The sequence below is a fragment of the Oryctolagus cuniculus genome, chromosome 3 (assembly GCF_964237555.1).
Source record: "Oryctolagus cuniculus chromosome 3, mOryCun1.1, whole genome shotgun sequence".
Lineage (NCBI taxonomy): Eukaryota > Metazoa > Chordata > Mammalia > Lagomorpha > Leporidae > Oryctolagus > Oryctolagus cuniculus.
In genome coordinates, this window is record NC_091434.1 from 13,459,837 (window position 1) to 13,485,431 (window position 25,595).

The following is a 25,595-nucleotide window of genomic DNA, read 5'->3' on the forward strand; positions in this document are numbered from 1 at the left end:
GTTTTTTTCCATCCACCACAGAAGCTTAGCCTGTGATGGGAAGCACTTAAAATATTCAGGCAAAAGAGAACAGGAAGTGTTGTAACAAACATCCTAAGTCAACAGCGCATAGGGCTGAACTAGAGCTTACAGAACCAGGACAGAATCAGCCATTGTCACATCAATGGTAGCTGAGATTTCTAAAAAGACTTAAGGCTTCTCTGCCTTAAGTTTTGTTTGTACACTTCATTTTTGAGAGCAGTTTTAGGATCACAGAAAAATTGACAGGGAGGTTCAGATTTCCCCTACCCCCGCCTCAGGTTTTGTTTTTGTTTCCCTACTTTATTCTACTCAAGGCAAAGCCAAATGAGGACACAGCCTTTAAGGTAGTATGATTTGAAGATGAGGGTTGGCACTGAGTGGATGAAATTGGATTTCCTGTCTGTGTCTCTGCACTTCATATTTTAATGTAGGACTCTCTGATGTCTCTCCTAGTCCTAAGGCTTCCTCTTAGTCTCTTCTATGTACATTTTACGTGTCAAGGTCCTGACTGTATAGAAAGTCAAAAGAACTCCCAGAACTCACACAGACCCTGAGAAAGAACAGGGATTTTCTCAAAGATTTGCAAAGGCTGTCGACAAGTCAAAACATTCCTGTACTCTGGAAGTGCTAAGGACTAAGGAACAGGAGCAAAATCAGATTGTATGAGAAAGAAAAAAAAAACTAAGGATATATATAAAGAGAATATGTATTGAGAGGGTGATGTTAAGTCAATAAGGGAACCATACTATACCAGAAAATGGCATAGCAATACATCTAAGCCCTTCACCTAATTCATCCCATATACTAACCACAAGTTCTTATTTATCTTCTTTTTTTTAAGTTCATAGAAAATAGTTTTGACACCTTGGCATGTCCAGAAACACACTCTGAACACACATGAAGCTATAGATTCCTTGGCACATTCTTTCTCTCTCCAGCCTTTTTGGCTGGTGTGCTGGCATGAAGAGGGAGGGGTACAGTTCACAGGAAAAGACGACCAATTCTGCTCTCACAACACTGGAGGGAACTCACCAAGCAGAAGGTGGATCAGAGGGCTACATCAAAACAAATGTTTTGATAAATAAAATAAATAATTTTGAAGGGGCTAGTTGAAAGTAAATGGTCTTAACTTGAATTGTGACCATAAGTATTCAAAAGTGACTGGGGGTGGTAGTTAGGAGGGCAGGCTGCAGTGAAAATGGTGATTAAGGCATCCATGGTCCATAGCAGAGTCCCTGGGTTTGAGTCTGAGCTCTTCCTTCTGACTCCAGCCTCCTAATGCATATCCTTGGGAGGCAGCAGATAATGGCTTAAGAAGTTATGTCCCTGCCACCTACCAGCATGGGAGACCTAGACCTAGGTTGAGTTTCTGGCTCCTGATATTACAGATATTTGGGAAGTGATCCAGCAGATGGGTCTGTTCTCTCTCTCTCTCTCTCTCTCTCTCTCTCTCTCCTTCCCTATGTTTCAAATGAATGGATTTCAAAAGGGCCTGGGCTGAGTGAGGCCTGTCCTAGGTAGTAAGGACACAGGTATCATTGCAGACAGGATCACAAAGCAAGAAATGATGACTCCAGAGGTCAAGGTCAAGGCACTGTATATAGGCTTCCAAGGAGATTCTGGTGTATCAATCATTGGAATATATGTCCAAAGGAAATTATCAATGGTCTTGTTTTCCTCCTCCCTCAAATAAATGAGGCAGATAATCCAGTTTACAAAAATAAACAAGCATCATAGAGAAGATGAGCTTTCAATATGTGGCTCAGTGCTAGCTATGTAATTCCTTGAAGTGACATAGGGATACACTATCTAAAAACATATGGTGTGTGTGTTTGTTTTGGGGGGTAGTTGATAGTGGGACTTTCATCTCCTTCCTTCCAAAAAACAAAGAATTCATTTTCTTGGGAACACCCATCTGAGGATATCTGCATTTCTGTTTGGAGACACATGCTGGCTGCTGCAGCCTTAAAGGAAAGCATGATTTTTATATTTTAAAGTCCATGCTCCAGTTGCTAGTCCTTCACCAACTACAGCAAGGCTATAGATGCCATCATCCCCACAGTGGTCACTGAACAGAGAGGTCTGCTCTTATCTGGAATGGGAGAATCACATGAACCTGTTCTCTGTGTCTAAAAGTTCTTGCTTGCTTTCCTTCTGAGCATATGGCTTCTACTCTATTACAGAAGGGAAAAAAGAGGAAATGGCAGGGTTGGCATTGTGGCAAAGCAGGTTAAAGCCCCGGCCTGTAGCCCTGGCATCTCCTATGGGCACTGGTGGGAGTCTACGCTGCTCCACTTCCCATCCAGCTCCTGCTGACATGCCTGCGAAAGCTGCAGAGGTTGGCCCAAGTCCTTGAGCCCCTGCACCCACATAGGAGACCCTAAGAAGGCTCCTGAATCCTGGCTTTGGATCTGCTCAGCTCTGGCAATTGCAGGCATTTGAGTGAACCAGCAGATGGAAGACCTTTCTCTCTCTCTGTCTCTACCTCTCCCTGTAATTCTGTAAATCTTAAAAAAAAAAAAAAAAAAAAAAAGAGGAAGTGGTATGTGCTCTTTGCTCAATAGATGACTTCAATGCTTTACAATTACGAAAATAAATTAACTTTCTAATAAAAGGCACAGATATGCAGTCTGATTGCCAAAGATTTGCATTATGGCTAATGTTGAAACACACAGTTGCAGTGCAATAAAAGTCCAAGGAAATGCCTCAGATCACTCCATAGCTACTCTATATATCTAGGAAAAATTAAGAAAGAACAAAATCTGGTGAGTTTCAGAAAATAATACATATTCTGTAACAAAGTCTAAATGCTTTACAACTCATTCTTCTTTCTCCAGCTTCCTATTTTTCTTCTGGATTTTGAAATCCCGGTTAAATGAGTGTATGCCTTTCTGTTCATCATGTGTCTGCTGTAGTTAACTGAAGCTAGAGCAGATTGCAATGTCAAGTAAATGTTTATATTCAAATGTTGTTTATGTACAAACTCTGCTGGTGGGCCAGAATCTGCCTCATAATCTTCTGGGGTCAGTCAGTCACTGCTGACTCTAGGCTTCCATGGGTAGAAGTCAGTCACTTGGTGAATCTCAGCTGGAGTAATGTCCAGCATTTCCAGCTAACTTTACCTGCAACACTTTTTAAAAACTCCAATCATGACGTGAAGTCAAGACTGAGAAATCTCAAAAGGATAGACTGTCAACAACAATCTGAAGAGAAACACATTTCTGTGATGGGAGAGTAGTGTCCCATATTGTGGCTGAAGGGCACGGTCTTCCTCAATAGACTAGCATCACTGCAATTGTTTTTAGGTTTATTTTTTTCAGGGCAGAAGGGGAAGGGTGTGATTAAGTAGATCACATAGTTTTCCATGACTTTCTAGTAAAAAGCCTGTTAATCTTATGTTAAGAGTTTTGGGTTTTAGTAACACATGGGAATCCTGGTGTTGGAAAAACTGCTTCAAAAGTGACCAGGGTGATGACTTGTTTGATAAAGCTAGTGTTCCATATCCTGGTTGGTATATCAATATTCACCCTTAGATTCAATCGAGTTAAGTATCATTTACCATTGATTTGCATTCCTGAGCACAGAGAGGTGACATACTGAGATATCTCAGTAAAAATATATGGTTGAGGGTGTGAGAATTATGTGAAAAGGGGCACTGCAATAAGTATTTGATGATTTCAGTTGAGTACTGGGTCATAGGAATACAGAACAAGGTTGATTTCAGTTATACATATGCATATAGGAATAATATGTACTGCAGCTGCTCATAAGCCACAGAAGAGAGACCTGGCAGCCAGCTAGCTTCATTCTAACTCATAGCCCAGACAGCTCATGTATTATGATTTGGCTGTGCCAAAACTTCTGAAAATAGGAAAGGAAGTGAATAACATACAAGGAGTGTGAAGTGTTTTCTGATGTTGAAATATTTTGAAGAATGAAGAACATCCCATTAGATGAGCAGAGTTGATAGTGCAGATAATAATGTCCTTTGTTCAGGAAATTTCCCTAGTGACCCACTTCCATTGAGAATTGAAAGGTCTTAGGATGAAATAACTATAAAGACAAAACAAAACAACAACAAAAAAAAACACACACAAAACTTCTGTGGGATTCTGAGGGTATGGTCACAGCAAGGATTGTATACCTGGAAGATTGATTATATTAATGCAAAACTCTACCAATTTCCTAAAATTCTCTTCTTTCTATATCCAGTGTTTTTCAGTTTTAGATATTTTTGCAGCAGCTTTAATCAGTGAAGGTGGCTTTTATCTTAGTGAGGCTGTGTTATTATTTATTCACCCAGTGTTTTATTGTTTCTATTTTATATCCAAAAGCTATTTAAGCTGGCTACATTTAGTTTTAAAGGCATTTAACATTTTAAATTAAGACACAAGAAAGGCTAAGTGACACTTCAGATACCTTTGAGAGAAGTCTTTCATTTCTTGTGTTTGTAGACACCTCAAAGACTCATAAATCAAAGCCTGTGCATATTTAAGCCAGAAAAGAATACCAAGAAGTAGAATGTCTCTCATTATCAAAAATGCAATTATTCTGCTTAGTTATGTTTTTTAGGGTAGCCTGACAATTAAAATAATTAATCAATATGAAATCTGTTAATTAACTAACAGGCAGTTCTGACAGAGGTTTCATCACTAGTTCTGTAATTTAGTATTTCAGAATAGTTTCATGAAGGCAAAGATTAAGGCTAAGGGAAGCAGAGAGAAATCACTCCAGGATGACATTATCCCATTTAACACCTATGATACTTAACAGCAACAACAATTAATCCTCCCAGATTAAGTCAATGGATTGAATTCCATTGGACAAGTTACAGAGAAGACATTTATGCGTAACGATCTTTCCCATACTGAATTTCCCATTCACAATCATGCACCCATATGAACATCACAGCAACATGTTTTACTGTAAAGGATTAAATGATATTTTAGCTTATGACTTTATTTCTGGTCTCTTTTCTCCAAGTGATTATAGAGATCTCATTTACCATGCATGAACACTTACATTCCCTTTCTGATAACACTTCTGGTATTGTTGGTGTAAGAGATTTATTTAAAAGTTGGCTTATTCATCTACAGTTTTGGGTAAATATCTGGCTTATCTGGTTAGGCAACTTGTCTCTATGGCCTAAGAAAGAAGAAAGACTAGCTGCCATATTCAATCCAAATGAATTGGCATATGAATATGCATAAGGACATCAATATTCAGAGTGTCTTACAACCATGCTCCAAGCTAAATAAAAATAAAAGTAAAACTGCCACAAATATTACAGTATAATAGGATAAAAGCTAAAAGTTATATACAAATTCATTGACAACATCTGCCCAAATGTTGTGGACAAAACATTTAAAAAGAAATTTACATAAAACAAAGTAGGTAAATTTATCAAATATTGATAAATTTTCAGAGACGGTATAAAAGTACACAAAACATGGAAGAGAGAAAAAATTTTAAAAATAACCACTAAGTCAATACATATAATACAAGTTTACTACATTTATATTACAGAATGATGGAAACCAGAGACAAAAACGATTTGATAACAGCAAACAAAGTTTCACCAGTCACAAGGAAGAAAAAGATTCCTTTTTGGATGAGAACACAGACTGCTAAAATTCCCCCCTCCCACCCATACACACATAGAGAAATAAAAGCAAATGCAAAAGTTGTCTACAGCAACACACGACAGACAGAGGTGGGAAGCATTTGGCATGTGGCATCACAGGAAGTCAATCACGATTGGCTAACGATGATGGTACCTGGCTCTGGTGCAGGTCACTGGCTTGCCTGAGAGGAGTTACTGATGGAGGAGGCACACCTGATGTGGACGCAGACCGGCCTAATTTGCAGCTCACTTTAGGTTCTGTGAATAAGGAGCAAAGATAAAATATTAGCCAAGCAGCATCTGCAATGATGAAATGGATTTTGGTCTGTTTTGTTTCGTTTTGTTTTGCTACAAGTTTTAGAACTGTACAAGATATTTATGATGTTTGTTAATAATTGGCAGATGATGAAACAAGTTCACCACAACTGAGTCTTAACAGGAGCCTATGGATACTTCGACTCCTGGAGAATAATGAACAAATCTCCAGATGCCAAGTCTCCTCATTCCTTTGCCCTTGCACCCCCTTTAAGATTGGTTTCTGTGGTGTAATTACTGGAGCAAGAATATCACATGAAGGGAAAAGGAAGCAACATGATTACTTTTGATGCTTTATGATTCAGTTTTGGTCCACAGGACTCATGCATCATAAAATATCTTACCAACCCTCTCCAAATCCACCCTTCCTTCTTTTCTTCCATGACTACTTTTATCATGTTTCACTGTAAGACATCCCTAACTAATATCTATTTGCTTCAAATTTAAAAGCTATTTTATAAGACCATTACATTATTTAATACCTACTGTGAGCCAGAACATTGACAGTAGTGACCAAAATCCATCATTGCCTGTGAAAGTTCAGTCTATCTAGGAACAGACATTAAATAACAAGTGATGTGCTTAGTGATGTCATTGCCAATGCGATGAACCCTCTTGGTGGGATTACAGATAGGGCAGTAGAAGAGCATTTATTGGAGGAACCAACATGCCTTGAAGGGACAGTTCTATGTTGTTTGTGGATGGTAAAACTTGCAAAGTTTATTTATTCTTTGTACCTTCAGCAAATACTTATCAAAGACCTGCCAAATGCAATGCACCACACAAGTTACAAAAGGATATGGACATAAGGAAGATAGCAATTGCCTTGCCTGTATTCAAATGAAATTATATTTTATCAGTGGACACAGATAATAAACCTAAAATTATTTGCTGAAAATTGGGCAATGTGTAGAAAGGAGAAGTACAAAGTACCCTGACATATTTATCAAGAGTATCCACTGTGTTCCAGGGAGTTAAGGAGGGCAAGACCCTAAGGAACCTGCAGTATTCAACACCTGCCAGTGGAGTTAAGTAGGTGACAAAAGCTGCAGAGGGAATGACTTTGGATCCACAGGTATATTTTAACCTACACAGAAGTCAAAAGAATTTCACAATCTAGTTTCATTCCTTTTATTCTTTATATGTCGTAAAGTAATAGAAATAATGAAATATCCTATTATGCAGAAGAGCAGAGAAGTACTGAGTTAATGGTAGGCAAAAAAGGAGAAAAAAAATTACAGGGAAAGTTCAGAGGAAAATGCCTGGCAATTAACAAGTATTTTTAGTGAATGTTGGCTGTCCCCTCCCCTGTACACACTCATGTACACACACACTTGAATATGTATTGCACAGATACTTTTAATCTTTGCTTCCACATTTCATGAAGTTGACTATATTCTCTCTCATGGATGTCTTCACCTCTTTTCTCTCTGTGTCCTTTTGGCCGTATCTCTGTTGCCTCATCCTTTCTCTCTGCATTTGATCCCTTAGAAAACAGCATTCTTGTGGTGTTTAAACTAATCTTTTCCCTCTTGAATTACATATAGATTCCTGTAGCTCTGCCCTCTCCCTAGACTCTTCTTTGATTTTGAGCCCCAGTGTTTTCTGGACACAAGGCCATTCACAATTCTCATGATGAAAACCAAGTTATTGGTTCATTTCATTATTTTTGTGCCTATATTGTAATATAAAATTGTCATAACTTTGGCAAGTCTGAAAATAGGCATCTGTCTGTAAAGCAACCTAAGAGCTCTCCTCCTCCCAGAAAAATCATCAGCAGGAGTTTAACTATGAACCCGAAGACATCCATTCTTATTTTATCTAAGGAAAAGAATCTTTTTTTTTTTTTGAAAACTCTATCCATGACATTCTAGAAGTAAAATTTGACATTGTGCGATTTCAGTGAAGATCAAATATAAAGAGTACAAGAAAAAACAAGCATGTAATACAATAATTGATTAAGAGAATGAGAAAGAAGAAGGAGGGGAGGGAGAAGGATGAGGGGGAGGAGTAACAGCAGCAGAGGATGAAGACGATGATGAGGAGGAGTAGAAGGAGGAGGAGTAATGGGAAGAAGAAAGAAAGAAAAGGAGGAAGGAGACACTCATTTTAACTCATTGGAGTCAACCATTATTAAGACATTATGATGAGATGATTCCTGGTCAGTCACTCACCACCATCATCAAACTTTTATTAAACGATGCATATTGGACAGGGTTTTATTCATTAGTTCTCATTTTTTGCTCTTAATGGACACAAACTTTCATTGCTTTAGATTTTTTTAAGATAAGTACTTTTTATTTTTTGTTTACCGTGAATTGGATTTTGGTCCAGGATTGTGTTCCTCAATGTTGTTACATAGTAACCTTCAAAGCATCCCCTACTATTATGAGTACTGGATTTATCTGCCTTCATAAAGAGAAATGCCTGTTCTCAATCACTATCTTTGCACAGCTCCAGAGGACTGTATAGTTGTATGGCTATAGTGTTTCAAAGGTTCCATCACACATTGAAACAAACATTAAGATGCCCCTAAATCTTACAGTAAATGTAATATTTTTCTGCATATATTTTGAATAAATTTTTATATTTCTGCTTTAAAATGATTGGACTGTGAGTAACCCAGTTAATGATTATATAGGATTTCTGGACAATAATTACACATATTTTGGATTTTTTGGAGAATTGAACGATCTAGAGATTGTTTGGCATGGTATGAAATTCTTTTAATACTAAGCTTAAAATAAATTAAGTTGACCTCATGCCATATTTTGTGCTGTTTAAATTAAATATTCACTAATGTTTGTGTGGCTTTTTGTTTTTTAGAATTTTGTTGCCACATTTAAAAAATATACAGCATTTTCAAAGATTCTTGAGAAGTTCTGATCCTAGTCATTATGACTGTGGTGCTGAAAAGATTTGAAAAAATCTGAACATTGCTATCAGTGCTGCGTTCACCTTGTGACCATGGAGAAGCAAGGAAGGAGCAGGATTCACAAGTATATATTCTCTCTCTCCTCCAGCTTCTGCAGTGTTTTCCTCTCAGGAGGCAGCCAACACTTGCAAAGCTTTGAGAGATTTTCAATATCCTGTTCGCATTCAGTGAAATGGTAGCATTGCCTGAAGGATCAGATAATAAAACCACTGGTGCTGGTGCAACTGATAATTCTTCTTGAGAATACTGAAGTTCTGGTGAAAACTTAAATGGTAGAAAAACTGGTGGCGACTGGAGGGTAGATCATGACGCAGCAATTGACACAGAGAATTATAGGGGCTTTTGTACAGAACAGAAAGAGGAACACATACATGTCATGTTGGGAATACTGTAGTATTCCTCTATTCCTCTATTCCTCCTCGTGCTCTGAAAAATATGGAGTTCCCTTATCTCCCACCTTCTTATGTAGAAAGTACATAAATGCATTTATGTACTTTCTACATAAGAAGGTGGGAGATAAGGGAACTCCATATACAATGCATTATTGCATGAGGATGCCCGAGATGCTGCGATGTACAGCTGGTTTCCTTCATGGCACCCAGTGCACTTCACTATTAACAAATTTTTAAATTTGACAGCTTCTTCCACAGTAATTTATATCTGAAATATCCTTAGGATTCTCATCACTTCAGTTGAATATGAAAATAAGTTTTTATTTTCAAAAATATGTTGCATGAAAAGCAAATTAAAGTATATGTGTACAAACCAACATTTTTTTTACTTAACAAGTAAAATATGCTCCTTAATTATCTCTAAAATCATTCAACAAGGAAAAGCCAAAGACATATGATGATTTTTCACATTGGGAACAACCGTATAACATCATGGAGATATCCTTTCACTTTGTGTTACAGCATCAAAAATGAAATAAATAAAAGCAACAAAACTTTTCAGCTCCTGATATTAGGAATGAGTGCATGACAGAAACAATTTGACATATGTTATATTTTACTTCTGAATAAGAAAAAGGGAATGCCAGGCTTGAATTCTGTTATTCCCCAACATGCTGATGTGAAAATCTCCTTCCAATAAATGAAAGTCAAGATCTGCTGTAACAGTAATGGCACTTTTTCATTTTTTTAAAGATTTATTTATTTACTTTAAAGAGTTACAGAGAGACAGGGAAGAGGCAGAGAGAGAAAGAGAGAACGAGCTTCCATCTGCTGGTTCATTTCCCAGAGGGGCACAATGGCCAGGTCTGGGCCAGGAGGAAGCCAGAAACCAGGAGCTTCTTCTAGGTCTTCCACATGGGTTGTGGGATCCAAACACTTGTACCATTTCCCACTGCTTTTCCCAGGCCATTAGGAAGGAACTGGATCAGAAGTGGAGCATCTGGGACAAGAACCGGCACTTAATATGAGATGCCAGCATCCCAGGCCATGGCTTTCTCAACCATACCACAACACCGGCCCAGGCACTTTTTCTTTATAACACTGGTTTTTGTAGTTTATTAAAAAGTAAACATCTTGGGAGGAAAGTGTGACTATGTTTATAACTTTTATGATCCTAATTAATACGTTCTACTTCAAAAGCCATGTACTTTACTCTTTACCCTGAACCAACTGCCTACTATACACACATTAAGCAAAATATTAAGCTAGGAATAAGACTATTCTAAGATTTTACATGATCAAATTGTCCACGCCAGGGAATTCCATTCTGATCACCAATGATGGCTGTGCTTATTCATTTTACAGCACAATTTCTGGGGTCTCAAAGACCCTTGTGGGCGTGGGGCATAAGATCAAATCTATTTTCATAAAATTTCTAAGATACTAGGGGCCACTGCTGTTGTGCAATGGGTTAAACCTCAGCCCACAGCGTTGGCATCCCATATGGGTGCCAGTTGGAGTCCCGGTTGCTTCACTTCCTATCCAGCTCTCTTATGGCCTGGGAGAGCAGTAGAAGATGGCCCAGGTCCCTAGGCTCCTGCACCTGTGTGGGAGACCCGGAAGAAACTCCTGGCTCCTGGCTTCAGCCTGGCACAGCCTTTGCCACTGTAGCCATTTGGGCAGTGACCAGCGGATGGAAGATCTCTCTCTCTCTTTCTCTCTGTCTCTCCTTCTCTCTGTAACACTACCCTTCAAATAAATAAATAAATCTTTTTAAAAAAGATTCTAAGATATTATTTGCCTTTTCACTATGTTGACAATGTATTAAATGTCCAAAAGCAGTGCATAAGTCTGCTGTCACCTTAGCAGATACATACAAGCAGTAGCACCAAACACTGCTGATACTCACATATTTTCAATGACATTAGACTTAGATATTTGGCAAATATTTTCTTGAAAATGAATGAAGTGAGTCTAGTGCTTCAAGGAAGGCAATTGGCAGTATTTTTGATGATGACAAATGAACTTTCAAGCAAAACTTAAAATGTTGAAAACTTTGTATCTATCAGTGTGAGCTGGAAAGTATCCTAATCCTTAAAGGCTTCACTGATATTAATAAATGTGATATTTGATATTTATAATGAAATGCTTTAGCATATAGAAGATTCACACTATTCAACTAAATGATATTTTCTACACATATGGTTTTATAAATCATGACGGCTAAAAGACTGCACTTTACAATTCAATATATACCATTTTTTTTAAATTTTATTATTTGAAAGACAGTGAGAGACACAGACTTTCCACCTGCTGATTCACTCCCCAAATGTCTGCAACAGCTGGATCTGGGCCAGGCCAAAGCCAGGAGCCAGGAACTATGGGTGGCAGGAATCCAAGCACTTGAGCCATTGCCTGCTGCCTCCCAGGGTGCACACTTGCAGGAAGTCAAAATCAGAAGCAGATCCTGGACTTGAACGCAGGCACTTTGATATGGTAAATGGGTGTTCCAAATGGTGTCAAAAGACACTGTACCAAATACAAACCCAAACCAATGAAGTTTAATACAAGAGAGTATGTATTTATAAACATGCTGCTAATGTTACAACTAGTCTTTAAGAAACCACTACTCACTGAGTTTTGGAAGAGTTTTAAGGAGAATATCCAAACTATAGGAAAAAGATAATCTAAAAATTACTGTTTTTTCAACTATACATTTGTGTAAGACCAGATTCCCATCATGTGCAATATCTCTCAGTAGACTGAGTTCAAAACAGATATGAGAATCTATATGTTGTTGTTGGACATGAAAGAGATTATTACAAATGTAAAACAAGCTCGTTCTGCATATTATTTTGTTATGCTTTTAGAAAATAAAGCTATTTTTCTTTAAGATGCCCTTTTCTTTAAAATGTGCTGGGGCTGGCACTGTGGTGCAGTGGGTTAAAGCCCTGGCCTGAAGCACCAGCATCCCATATGGACGCCGGTTCTGGTCCCAGTTGCTCCTCTTCCAATCCAGCTCTCTGCTGTGGCCAGGGAGTGCAGTGGAGGATGGCCCAAGTCCTTGGGCCCTGCACCCACATGGGAGACCAGGAGAAGCACTTGGCTCCTGGCTTCAGATCAGCACCGAGCGCCGGCCGCAGTGTGCCGGCGGCAGCGGCCATTGTGGGGTGAACCAACGGAAAAGGAAGACATTTCTCTCTGTCTCTCTCTCTCTCACTGTCCACTCTGCCTGTTAAAAAAATTGTAAAAAAGGACATTTAATAAAAAAAGTAATGTATTTATTTTTTAATAACTAGATAATTTTTAAATTCTTGATTTTAATTTCCAATATGATAAACATTGTTGGACTTAGCTCACATAAAGGAAAGTACTTGTGGGGTCCTCAATAATTTTTTTTTTTTTTTGACAGGCAGAGTGGACAGTGAGAGAGAGAGACAGAGAGAAAGGTCTTCCTTTGCCGTTGGTTCACCCTCCAATGGCCGCCGCGGTTGGCGCGCTGCGGCCGGCGCGGCCGATCCGATGGCAGGAGCCAGGAGCCAGGTGCTTCTCCTGGTCTCCCATGGGGTGCAGGGCCCAAGCACCTGGGCCATCCTCCACTGCACTCCCTGGCCACAGCAGAGAGCTGGCCTGGAAGAGGGGCAATCGGGACAGAATCCGGCGCCCTGACCGGGACTAGAACCCGGTGTGCCGGCGCCGCTAGGCGGAGGATTAGCCTAGTGAGCTGCGGCGCCGGCTTGTCCTCAATAATTTTAAAAACAAAAAATTGTACTGAGGCCCAGAATCTGAGAACCATAGCTGTATGCAGTCTGTGAGTCTTCAAAGAGTTTTCAAATGATAAATTTTTATATGATTAATTTTCCAGTTGAGTCTTTCAAGAACACATTGAAACGGGGAGAAATACCATGCCTCTGTGCAAAAATGATTGGAAACCTTTTTAAAGCTCCAAGAGATTTGGGAACCACCAGTTGAGAAATGCTGCCCTAGAAAAATCTCCAAGGCAAAGTCCACGAAAAGCTATTATCTGCCAGTGGGACCTCAGGGAAGATATCCCAACACTCAGGGCACATTTTCATCAACTGTAGTAAGAAGTAAGCTCCAAGGTTCATTCATTGATTTCTTTGATGCTCATAAATTAAATGTGTAGAATAATTGAAATGACCTAAAGACACCCTTGATTGATCATGAGCTAGTTTACTAAGGTCATTTTTTTCATTCCTCCTTCCCAGTCAGCATTTTGTGCTTTACTTTTGTAATCATGTAGATAGGATTATGCATAACTCAAGTATTTTTACTTACTAACATTTTTAAAACTTATCAATAAAAATTCTGAACATGGTTAAAAACTGCAAAAAATTTTTTAAATAAACTTTAGTAGAGATAATAAGCATCTACCATTTTTCCTGTCTAGAATCCATTATTTCTTCTTTTTCTAGAATGGTAATTTGCTTTTCCTTTAGGGAATAATATCACCAGGTATCTCAGGTCTTAGGGTTCCATAGGAAGGGTTGAAATCAACTTCAGCCCCCACAGTGGTCTTATGACTTGACTCAGTTCTGTCCAATCAATCAACCCATCTTCCTGGTCTCACTGATTGGGTCAGGGGTAGACATGTGACCCAAGTCAGCAGGTCAGAGCTGAGTTCACACTTCTGCAGTCGTTCAACATGCAAAACTCATCACTTAGAGACCAAGGATGTTTGCTTGACTTTGCTGAACTTCAGTTTGCTCACAGGTAAAATAAGAAAAAACAAAGGCATATGTCATAAGATTATTATAAAAATCAAGTAAGATAATAAACAAAGATTTTATGACAGTGACTGGAACATCATATGATCTCAAGAAATGTTAGCTATTATTATTTAAAGATAAACCTAATCTTTCAGCTCCTCCTGCTTACACCAATAATGTTCAAACTGCTTCCTTGCAACAGTGCACATGGCTCAGCTTGCACAAGCAGCCTCATTTGCAACCTTGCCTCTGCTTCACAGCCTTCTGTTGGCCTCAAACCCCCTGCCTGGGAGGGTGGTTAGTCTTGCTATTCACCCCTGCCAGGGGAACTTGTTCCTATCGTCTGTCCCTCCCTTTCCTCCTTTGTGAAACTCTCTGCCCCTTCAGAATTAGGGGCCATGCTGCTTTCTTCTCCCACTGAATGTACCCTGAAAAACATTAAAACAGATCTCTCATAAGTATTAATTGAATATATTACTCTAAATCATATTTTAAATAGTGAAGACAGCCTAAAATATGAATTGTGTATTTCACATTCATAAAAGATATTTTTCTTCATTACTTTTCCTTCTTTATGTTTGCAGTCACATATGCTAAAATACATTGACTAGTTTTCAACTGAGCATAAGGTTAACAAAAAAGTTTAGGACTTTGTAGTTCCTGTCTTGGGCAGAAGATGGCAGTAGAAACATTATTTGATTCCTATTCTGTTCAGATTACGCAGCTTCCAGAACTAGTCTCTGTACATGCCTGGCCTAAATCAGACTGGGCCTGCTATTTTGCGACATCTTCTGTGGCTTTTTACAGACACATGAAGTGCATTCTCTGGGAGTTCTGCTGCTGCACTCCTATTCACATGCCTTTCCAAGGAAAGTCAACAGCCGCTGACTAGAAGCAATGCAGATTGCACTCCTCTGAGATGACTCTGGGTGGAGCTCTGCTCCCTGCAGTGAAACGCTCCGGTGGTCTGCTCTGCAGTCAGGACTGAAGCCAGCCCATTGACTTCATGCTTCTCAAGTAGGATTAAAGTTTTACCGAGAAGCATGTGAGGAGAAGGCACCTTCTGTATTATCTAAGTTGCTGATGCTGCTTAATTATTGTTCCTCCAATAGGATCAAACAGAAGTTGGAAATTCAGAATTTCTATAACAAGAATGCAATTACTATCAAGTTGCATTTTTTGAATTAGTAGTGTTCAGGGCATCCATAGAGAATACAGTATAATGTTCCATGCATGTGTCTTATGAAAATCAAATTTAAGGAAAAAGATGTGCATGTGCACATGTAATATATTTATATAAAGTGGTAATATAATAATAAGTAGTTAGCAAATCTCATCAATTATAGAAGACCCTGAGTTGAAATCAATATGTGGCTCAAGGCAGGATACTTATCACCAAATTCCTTAACTCCAGATTGCTCCAGCAACTTTAGCAAACCTCCTTGCTGGGACAAAGAAAATGTGAATAAGAATATAATGGTTTAGTGAAAACTCCAACAGTACTAAATCAAGGGCAATGATATCCCATTACTATATAAAATCAACCAACGGGCTGTCTTGTGGCTCAGTGGGTAAAGCCAACTAGCAAGGTGCCCTGACTACTCCACTTCTGATCCAGCTCCTTGCTAATGCACCTGGGGAAGCACCAAAAAATAGTTCAAGTGTTTGGGCCCCTGCCACCCATATGGGAAACCCAGATGGAGTTCCTGGCTAAAAGGTTCAAACCACCATGGCTCTGGCCACTGCTGCCATTTGGGGAGTACACCAGGGGAGGGGATTTCTCTCTCTCTCTCTCTCTCTCTCTCTCTCTCTCTCTCCTTTTCAAATAAATAATGAATCATTTTTAAAGAATCAACCAAAATCAAGTTCCTTCCTTGAAGCCAGAAGTCATCTTCTCCTCTAGTATGCACTGTTGTCACAGGTGCGCTGAAACTATGGCTGCTGATTTTTAAATTTTTGAGAGGCAGAGAAACAGGAAGAGTGAGAGAGAGAGAGAAAGAGAATCAGATGGAGAACACCTATCTGTTGGTTCATTCATAAATGCCCACAACCTGTCTGGTCAGGTTGACCCCAGAGCAAGAAACTCAATCCAGATCTTCCATGTGGATGACAGGGACCCTATTACTTGAGCCTTCACCAGCTGCTTCTCAGTAAGAGCATTGGCTGGAAGCTGGAATCAATAGCTAAAGCTGGGACTTGAACCAGGCTCTCTGATATGGAATCTTAACTGGGGTCTTAACCAGCAGGCTAAATATCTGCCCCAGTGTTGAATTTTTTTTCCTGAAAATAACAAAAACAAAGTGTAACATTGTTTTTCTAGGTACTCCAGAATTCACTTTTTTTTTATATGCTGACATAATCAGTTATAAACACCTTTTAATTAGTTGCAAGGATGGAAAGATTCCATGGACTAGAGCAGAGCAAATATTTCTTCCCTGCATTTAGGAGGTGAGTTATTTGGGTGGCATTCATATCTTCATAATTCTGTTATTCTTGGTTTCATATGATAATGAATTAGCTGGCCCTGTAATTGGATCACACAAGCCTTTATTTTTAAATCCATAAGTGGCTTCCCGTCATCTTCAAGTAAGACTCAAATCACAGATACAGCTTCTCAACTTCCTCCCTGTTCTCGTTTTGGCCTCTCTATATGTGGATCAATGCACTACAGGGTCCTGACAACCCCTCTGCCCTCATTCTTAATTGCTCTTCCTCTTGATTTACCTGAGATCTTAGTCCCCAGGCCATGCACTAAATGAACTGTTGGGTGGATTTCCTGAGAATCTTTCTTTACGGATTGCAAGTACATGCTTTATTCTTGCCATCAACAGCAATTTCTGCCAATGGTATATATTCAATGGCTGATAATTTTATACTGAGTGAAACATATGAATAAATAAATGGATGAACGAATGAAAGAGCAAACAAAATCAGGAGTATGGAGGTAAAAATAAAGAAACCAAACCTAATTAAACCACAGAAAGAAAGCCATATTAGGGTTCAGAACCTGAAGTCCATATAGTAATTTGAATCCACTATACAGTAATGAGTCACTGGGCAGTTAACTTGATTTGTCTGTTTGTCTCTATTCTGTCATAGAAACAGAGCATGATATATGCCCATCCAAGTAGATTTCTGTGAAAAAAAAAAAAGAGGCAACACATATAAGCATATATTTAAAGCTAAGGCACGGCATAAACATACAAGATATTAGTCTGATATTGCTGGGACAAAGAAAACGGGAATAAGAATATAATGGTTCAGTGAAAAATCCAACAGTACTAAACCAAAGGCAATGATATCCCATTACTATTTAAAATTAACCAATTTTATATGATAAAGTACATAACTCAGGTTAAATATAAATTGAAATAATCTCAGAGCAAATTTTGCAATTACACCAGATTCTGTCTTCCTTAAACTTGTGTATTTAAGTGTTCTTTTGAACCAGAAGACATTGTATGCAATGAGAAAAGTGTTTTATCCTTTACTTTCATATGTCAGGTCCAACCTGCTTGGCGGTGGGGGGGGGGGGGCATCGTGTTTTTTTCTTTCCCTTTATGTAAGCCCTAGATTAAATCTCAGAACTTCTCTTTGCACTTTGATAATTAAAAATCTTTCATTTTCTTCAGGTGGCAAAAAGTGTTACTTAAGTCCCAATTTTAATGTCCATTTACTTCTAGTAATAAAGATTTGGAGCACTATTTCAAGGTTGGGCCCGTTTCCGGTGCAAATGAGATGGCCTCTGACATTGTCTAATGGGCCTGTTCTTATCCGTCTGCCCCCACTTTGACCTCCACAATGTCTGCTCTCCCTAGGGCAGAAACAGGAGGGAGGAGGAGATGGGAGGGTGAGGAAGGTTGTTGAGAGGCTGGGCGTGAACTGGTGGCTCTCCCTCCCTGCCTGTAGCCAGTGCCTGACACTAAAGATCTCTCTCTGAGGTGCTTGCAGGTGTACCTTTAGGGCTCCCATGACTGGCTCATGGCTGTATGCTCTCGTCTTCCCTCCCTCACCAGGCATCCTCTAGGTACTCAGGGTCAGGTCTCAGAAGGTTTTGCTTCTCCAGGCAGTCCCCTCACTTAGGCACCCTGCAGTTTCTGTCCCAGACCTAAGCAGATGCAGGAGAAACACCCTTACACACATCTTGAACCAATCATCTGCAGTCGGATTGTTGCTTGCCCAGCGGCTTTCTGCTCTGTAATCATAGACCATTCAGCCAATCTTTCAGACGTTTTTCCTGCTGTGTCCACCAAACTGTTAAAACAATATCAGACTTGGTAAGTGATAAAGTCTCTGTCCTTTGATTTTCCACTAGGGAAGCACTTTTTTCCCTCCTCCTTTGGGGATGGAGGCTCATCACACATGTGTATGTACAAGCACACACACACACCCCAGAAACAGGCTATCTAAAATTCTGTAATATCAAGTTTCTAACTCTCAGCCTCAAACCACTTTCTTAGGCTAAAAATGGGAGTTCAGTTAAGGACAACATTCATTTTTACCACCTCCCTTGCAAGCTCAGCCTGTGATCTAACTTTTTGCCTTGGAATGTGAGAGTAATTATCTTCTATTATTTTGAAATTATCCTTTGCATTTTAAACTGTTTTTATTTACATTGAAACTCTATAAAAACATGCTTTGGTTGTTTAAAATCGTTAGCTCACTCCCAGTTCTCTTTTTCTGATTGTGTCTCAGAGCCGTTCTATCAATATCAGGAGAAATACAAATTAAAGAATTTCTCTAGTGATCACAAACTCAAACCAGATGAAGTCACAGTTTTCCACAGAGAAATAAAAGTGGGGCTATAGGGGGTAATGACTGACATTACTCTCCAAACGAGAATTCTGTTATGTGTTTACTACTAGAATTCTGAAAGGGAGAATGAAACTCCAGAGTGAGAAAGCAGTGAGAAGAATCGAGCCGCAGGAGCTGGCAAATGTTCCCCAAGGAAGGAACCAAGCACCCAATTAGGACTGGAAGGAGAGCAGATGTGGAGAAGTGTCTGCTGGTGCATAAGCAGACTGTACAGAATGACAGCCTAGAGGGCTGTAGATACTGAAGCCCACAGCTGCCTGGGGCTGAAGCAAAGCCAAGCAGGAAGTTAGTCAACCTCCTACAGCGAAGTTCAAATTACAGTAAATTCCCAAACTGCCAGATTGGTGTGTTGCTCCTGTTGCATAAGAGATGAGCACAATGGAGAACAGAGAAAGTGTGGTCCTTATCAAAGGACTTATTAAACTGTGAAGACAGGACTCTGACTGCTACATATAATATTTTGAAAAGTGGGATTGTGAGGGAGAAGGGGGAGAGAGGAATTTCACTTTTGACTTTCACTTTTTGTGTGTTAAGAATGTTCTACTTATTCATCATTGTCCCATATTATGATATAATAATAATAAAAAATATTTTATTGGTGGGAGCAAATTCAAACAGACCATGGTATTTGTCTCAATTACCTACTATAACAATATCCTCAAACCCAGTGCCTTAACTTGACTCTCATTGAGTTTTGTTCATGGTCCAAAAGGAAGTATTTCTCACCTATACTGCTGTGAGTGAGCTACAAGGAATACCTTATTTCCTTACATTTGCCTGGCTCCTCCTCCAGGAAGCCTGTTTGAATTCCCTTCCCTGCAGCCAGGGAACAAATTACATGAGTGTTCTTGGTTTGTTATGATACCGAGCATATCCCCTTCAAAACAATGAGAAAAATGTACTGGGATTTCAGGCTCTGAAATCCCATACTTCCCTGATGTTCTAGCACTTGTTCGATACATGGCACAGAGTAGAGCCTGAATCAGCTTTTGCTAAAATATAAACACAAAAGGAATACATGACTGAACGAACAGATGTACAAACCCCAATTTATATATTCATTCATTAAAATATGTATGTTTACAGATACCAGTATTTTCTTGTGATCCCTTGCGCTTACCAACATGATTTCAAACCCCATTTATTGCTACCAAGAAGAAAAACATTATTAAAGGTTGACAGTTTTCAATAATTGTGTGTAATCTTAAGGTTTGTTCCTCATCCTTTCTCCAAATTTCATCTACAAATGCAGATACCAAGGATCTAAAAATGGCCATCATACTAGCCTAAAATCTCTATTGAAAAATGCACAATGGGGCTGGTGCTGTGGTATAGTGGGTAGTGCTACTGCCTGCAGTGCCAGCATCCCATATAGGCACCTGTTCAAGTCCTGGCTGCTCCACTTACAATCCAGATCTCTGTTATGGCTTGGGGAAGCAATGGAAGGTGCCCTAAATCCTTTGGCCCCTGCATCCATGTGGGAGACCTGAGAGAAGCTCCTGGATCCTGGTTTCAGATCAGCCCAGCTCTGGCTGTTGAGGCCATTTAGGGAGTGAACCAGCAAATGGAAAACCTTTGTCTCTCTCTGCCTCTGCCTCTCTGTAACTCTGCCTTCTAAGTAAATAAATAAATCTTTAAAAAAAAAAAAGAAAAATGCAAAAATAAGTGAAGTACAGGCTGTTTTTAATTAAGAGTAATCCCATAATAGGTTAAACCTCATGTAACTAAAGAAAATCACATCATATTTACAATGTTGTGATCTTTCTAAAGGATACATTCAGTCTTCAGTCCTAGGAAAAAACATAAACTTCTAATAAAATTGGATGGGAATAGAATAAACTTTGATCTGCTAGCAATTATCAACAAACTTTGTAACAGGCATTCTCATGCCTTTTAAAATTTAACCCTCATAATTGCCTATAGAGTGAAATTTCCTTACTTTTTTTCTGTAAAGATAGATAAACTGGGCCACAGCAACATTATGTGATTTCTCCCAGTCATCATCACCAAAATATTAATTTGTTGACATTTTTCCAAGAATGGCTTGCTTGCACTAAAAGCGGCTATACAGATTTATTATGTTTACTGGGAATTATTGTCATAAGTACTACTGCACAGTTTCCAGTTTTGCTGCCTGAGCCCATGCTGCTTGCCTGGGTTTCATATCTCTGGTCTTGTGTTCTCTTCTTGCACATGAGGGCCTGAAATACGAATGGAATGCCTTTGGGTTATCACTGTCCATAAGTTTACCAGCAAAATTAGTCGGTATTTCCAGTGTTATCTAGTAAAGTAATATTTCAGAATTTTCAAAAGGAAAGTATGTTTCTTATAAATCATATAACAATTCAATATGTAAAGATTTCACCCTTAGATTCAATTCACTTCAGCCCTAGAATCCTAGTTTTGTGCTGCTCATATCAAGCGGCATCCTTTCTGTCAGATCTCCTTCCATGGTCTCGGCTCTTGGTCCTTTGACTGATGCCCTAACATCTTTTAGATTCTTCCAGTCTTCAAAGAGGGCATCAGAACACATAATACATATACAAATAATACAATACACAATACATATACAAATACATAATGCAAATACAATACATAATACAAATAATACATACAAATGCCTTAGGAGCCATAGTTAGAGGTGGGCAAAGTATCGTGTTGTAGCCAGAGCGTTCAGCATCCACAGCAAAATGACCCACATTGCTCACTGGTCTGTTACCTCATTTCTTTAAGCTTTGCTCAATTCTAGGCCCCGGTGAAATGTCACTTCTTATAGGAAACTATTCATCATCAATCTATTCCCATGACTCTCTCTGCTCTGCTGCAAACATTTCTGTAAGGTATCAGAAATCGTAGTGAAGACTAGTATTTATTTAAATTTCATTGTATTTCAGACACCATGCTAAATGTGCTATACATTATCTCATTTCATTCTCACCTTTAATTCTCAATAGTATCAACAAATTAGTTACTGTTATCATCCAACTTTTATGAAGGAAGCTCAGAGAGAGGAAAGGACATGTGCCAAATCATCAACTAGCAACAAATAGAACCAAGATTTAAATCCAGATTTTTGGGGGTTGTCCAAACTTTGGTACTCAGTACTATGTTACATGTGCATTCATTATAATTAGCATAAAATTTATCCCACAAAGGTGGTATGCAAGAAATGACACACTTCTTTTTTCTTTAAATGAAACCAAATACATATATATCTTTCACTTTGAATTTGGCTGCTCAGCACCCCACTTGGATATAAAGGGCCAAATCTGAAATGACAATTGATCAGAAAAAAAGGAGCCCAGAACACAATATAGAGTATGATCCCTCTAGTCTTCAGCTCATGCTGGTTATGACAAGTCTCCTATCCAACACAAACAGCCCTTTAAGGCACAGAATTCCACTTGTAGAGGATGGAACCTCAATGTGTGAAGTCCAGTTTCACTGGAACCACCACGCAAAATCGACCCCACATGTCTTCCCTCCCAGGAACAGGTCTTAACTCTTTGCCAAGCATGATGAAGGACTAGGCTACTGGTCTTTACTATTTGCAGAACTCCAGATCCCCTTTTCTCTTCTACAAATAAGAAATCCCCACTTCTTACCATCCAAAATCGCATTCTCTAGCTCATTCCCAATTCTACCCCTACCACAGTCTTCTCAAGCAGCTACCACTTCTGGAAACTAAAAGGCTGCACAGCAAGGTAGATTTACAGGCACCTCTTCCTCCATCTTTCCCGTCCTACACTATTAAATCCACATCTCTACCTAATGATCACTGCTTGATTTTGCAAACCAGAAAATGCTTATTGGCAGCCTTCAGATTGTACCCAATCAGCGAAAGTGAATTATTTAACTAGTATTTACTGAAAATAGAGCCATATTTAAAAATTGGGAGATTGTACAAAATAGCAATTAAATCTGAGAGCTTCAGGCAAGCATTTCTCATGGTAGCACCAGCTGGTGCTAAGTAGCTTCTGTCCCTTGAGGAGTCCTCTCCAGCTCACCTGCATCTCCATCCTGACATCCCGACCTTCACCAACTTGCAACAGATTTTCCTCATAATGTAGAAATCTGAGTGTGCTTCAAAAAGTTCATGCAAAAAAAAAAATGGAGCTAGAACATAATGTGTATTTCCATAAACCTTTTTAAGATATGACCCCCATATAGTCCATACCCATGCTTCTAACAGAAGTGTAAATATATGACTTGGACCAAAAGGGCTTCATATCCCAAAATACATCAGGGTGAACATCTTCCTTTCTGGCCTGATGTACAGCTGTACTTATGCACTATGTGTACCTGTGTAAGCAAAAGCATGTCTGTTCTGAAGAAAGGCACCTCTTTGCTTCACCTGCTTATGTACCTGTCTGTCCTACAGGTGCCTCAGCTTGCAGTTCCTCATGGACCCTCTCTGAACAGCTGAAACACAGCAAGTCAAACATATCAAACCCAGATTAAAAAAAAAGTCAATGCTCCTTTCATTGATAGGATTTCCATTCTTGTGTAGAGTCACATTTTAGGCTAATAGTTGTATGTGTATGTATGCGTGTGTGTATGTATGCGTGTGTGTATGTATGTGTGGGTGTGTGATGCCATTTTGCTTATAAGACAAGGCTTCTTGAGTTTATTTGCAAAACTGCATCTATATTCAGGCTAACTTGAGAGGCCCAAGCCAGGAGATGTCTGCTTCCAGCTTTTATTTGCTTCCTTTATTCCACAATGAAAATTATCCGTGTTTCTACTCAACTGATAATAAAAATAAGGATGATTTTTAAGATCTGATTTAATCCTGGCTTAAGATTCATTATCTCCTATTAAGTCCTCTACCATTTTTCAAGGCAACACTAATTTTCTGTTCTCTGAATGATTATAAATGTAAATATTAGATAATAGTAAAAATCACAATATAATTTAGTGAATTTATATTCGATAGTTCTGTGACATACAAAAGCACAAAAGAGATCTGAGTGGCTGACACCATATTTTATATGGCCTATGGTGTTTGTACCACAGAAACCATACAGAGTTGGATGCAAGATACTTGGAAACTATTTGTTAATTGATTCAGTGATTGAAATTTGAGCTTTTGTTCATAACACATTTATGTGTATAATTTCCCCAATTTTTCCCATTATTTTCAAAAACATTTGAGTCCCAGTTATCCACTGGCATCAAGAATCTCTCTCTGGGGGAATCTCTGATTTACTAAACAACAGTGACTTTAATAAAATAACACAGCAACCAGTGGCAACGTTAATTAGAATTGAGATCTCCTGACACGTTTGCTTTACTTCAGCGACTCCTCCATTCCTCAAAAGAGCTATTAGGAACAACCATTTCAAGCGGCTGAACTACTTTTGGTAAAGCAATAGTCTGTGACTGGTAGAGTTGGTATGCATATGAGGGAGATAGAGACAGACAGAAAGAGAGACAGAGAAAGAGACCCAGACACAGGCAGAAAAAGACACATACCCACAGAAGAGAGAAAGAGATACGCACAGACACACACCCAGAGAGAGACAGAGAGAGGAAATTTCAGAGGCAGAAAGCTGATGGGAGTTTCTGAGCACAATCTCCTCTCTAGTGTTATGTGGAAGAGTTCTGGGGCTGGCACTGTGGCGTAGTAAATTAAGCCTCCGCCTCCGGCTCCCACATCCCATGGGGTGCTGGTTTGTGTTCCAGCAGTTCCCCTTGTGATCTAGCTCTCTGTTAATGGCCTGGGAAAGCAGCAGAGGATGGCCCAAGTGCTTGAGCCCCTGCACCTACCTGGTAGACCCGGAAGACGCTCCTATATCCTGGCTTCAGATTGGCCCAGCTCCAGCCATTGCAGCCATTTAGGGAGTGAACCAGTGGATGGAAGACTTCTCTCTTTACCTCTTCCTCTCTCTCTGTCTGTAACTCTGCCTCTCAAATAAACAAATAAATCTTTAAAAATAAGGGGGGTGGGGACAAGAGTTGTGTACCTATGCTGTGTAGGGAAGTGGGTTATGGTTACTGCCCCAGTGTTTCTGGTAGAGAGCTAGCAAATCAGCAGCCCAATGACAAGGAGACAATAATGAGGAAGTGTGAAGAGAAGGAGAAACAGTTAATTCTGACCCATTCATTTCTGTTCCAAAACAGCAAGTTCAAAGTGCTCTCCTCAAAGAGCCACCAAAGAGGCTCCTCAATTAAAATCATCAAAGGTGAATGAACTTCAGACACTTCATTTTATTCATTGCTCGCTGGCGGAACTATGATGGTTCCTGGCACAGAATGGGCACATTATAAATGCTTTCTCCTCAGCAAAACGGAGGGACACAACAAACATTTTATTTTCCTTCTTCCCTCACTTTTTCCCCTCAAAAGTGGGAGAAGTGTAGACTAACTACTCAAGTCACAGTTAGGTTAATTTGGGTTTCATCTTCACATGGGAAACTGAATTGAGCCACATTGTAAATGTGACTCAATGTTGCCCCTTTGTTTAACATTTCTGTACATATGGACACAAAAATTTCATGATCAAAAACTAAACAAAAATCTTTTCTTCTTCACCTTTGTCCACCTCCTTTGAATCTAAAATGGAGTGTGAGGCGCTAAAAATATGCATGCCATTTCTTCTGGTCAGTAGACAATTTCCCGCTCCACAAACAGAGCCGAAAGACTCAGGAGAGTGGATTTTAGATGCCATATACTGGAAAAGGTGCTCCAGGAGTTTGAAACAGAAGAAAATGAAAGTGTTGTATACATTCTGCTTATACTCAGAGTCTCTTAGATTTGTATCA

At 39.3% G+C, this 25,595-nt stretch overlaps 1 protein-coding gene across 1 annotated transcript in view; it reads right to left on the reverse strand.

The window, feature by feature from the left end:
- Positions 1-25,595, reverse strand: part of NYAP2 (neuronal tyrosine-phosphorylated phosphoinositide-3-kinase adaptor 2) — a 308,720-nt gene that overhangs the window by 46,795 nt on the left and 236,330 nt on the right. Inside the window, exon 7 of the mRNA XM_002712507.5 lies at positions 5,799-5,902. Coding sequence (XP_002712553.2) covers positions 5,799-5,902 — 104 coding nt within the window. The remainder of the gene's footprint in view (positions 1-5,798; positions 5,903-25,595) is intronic.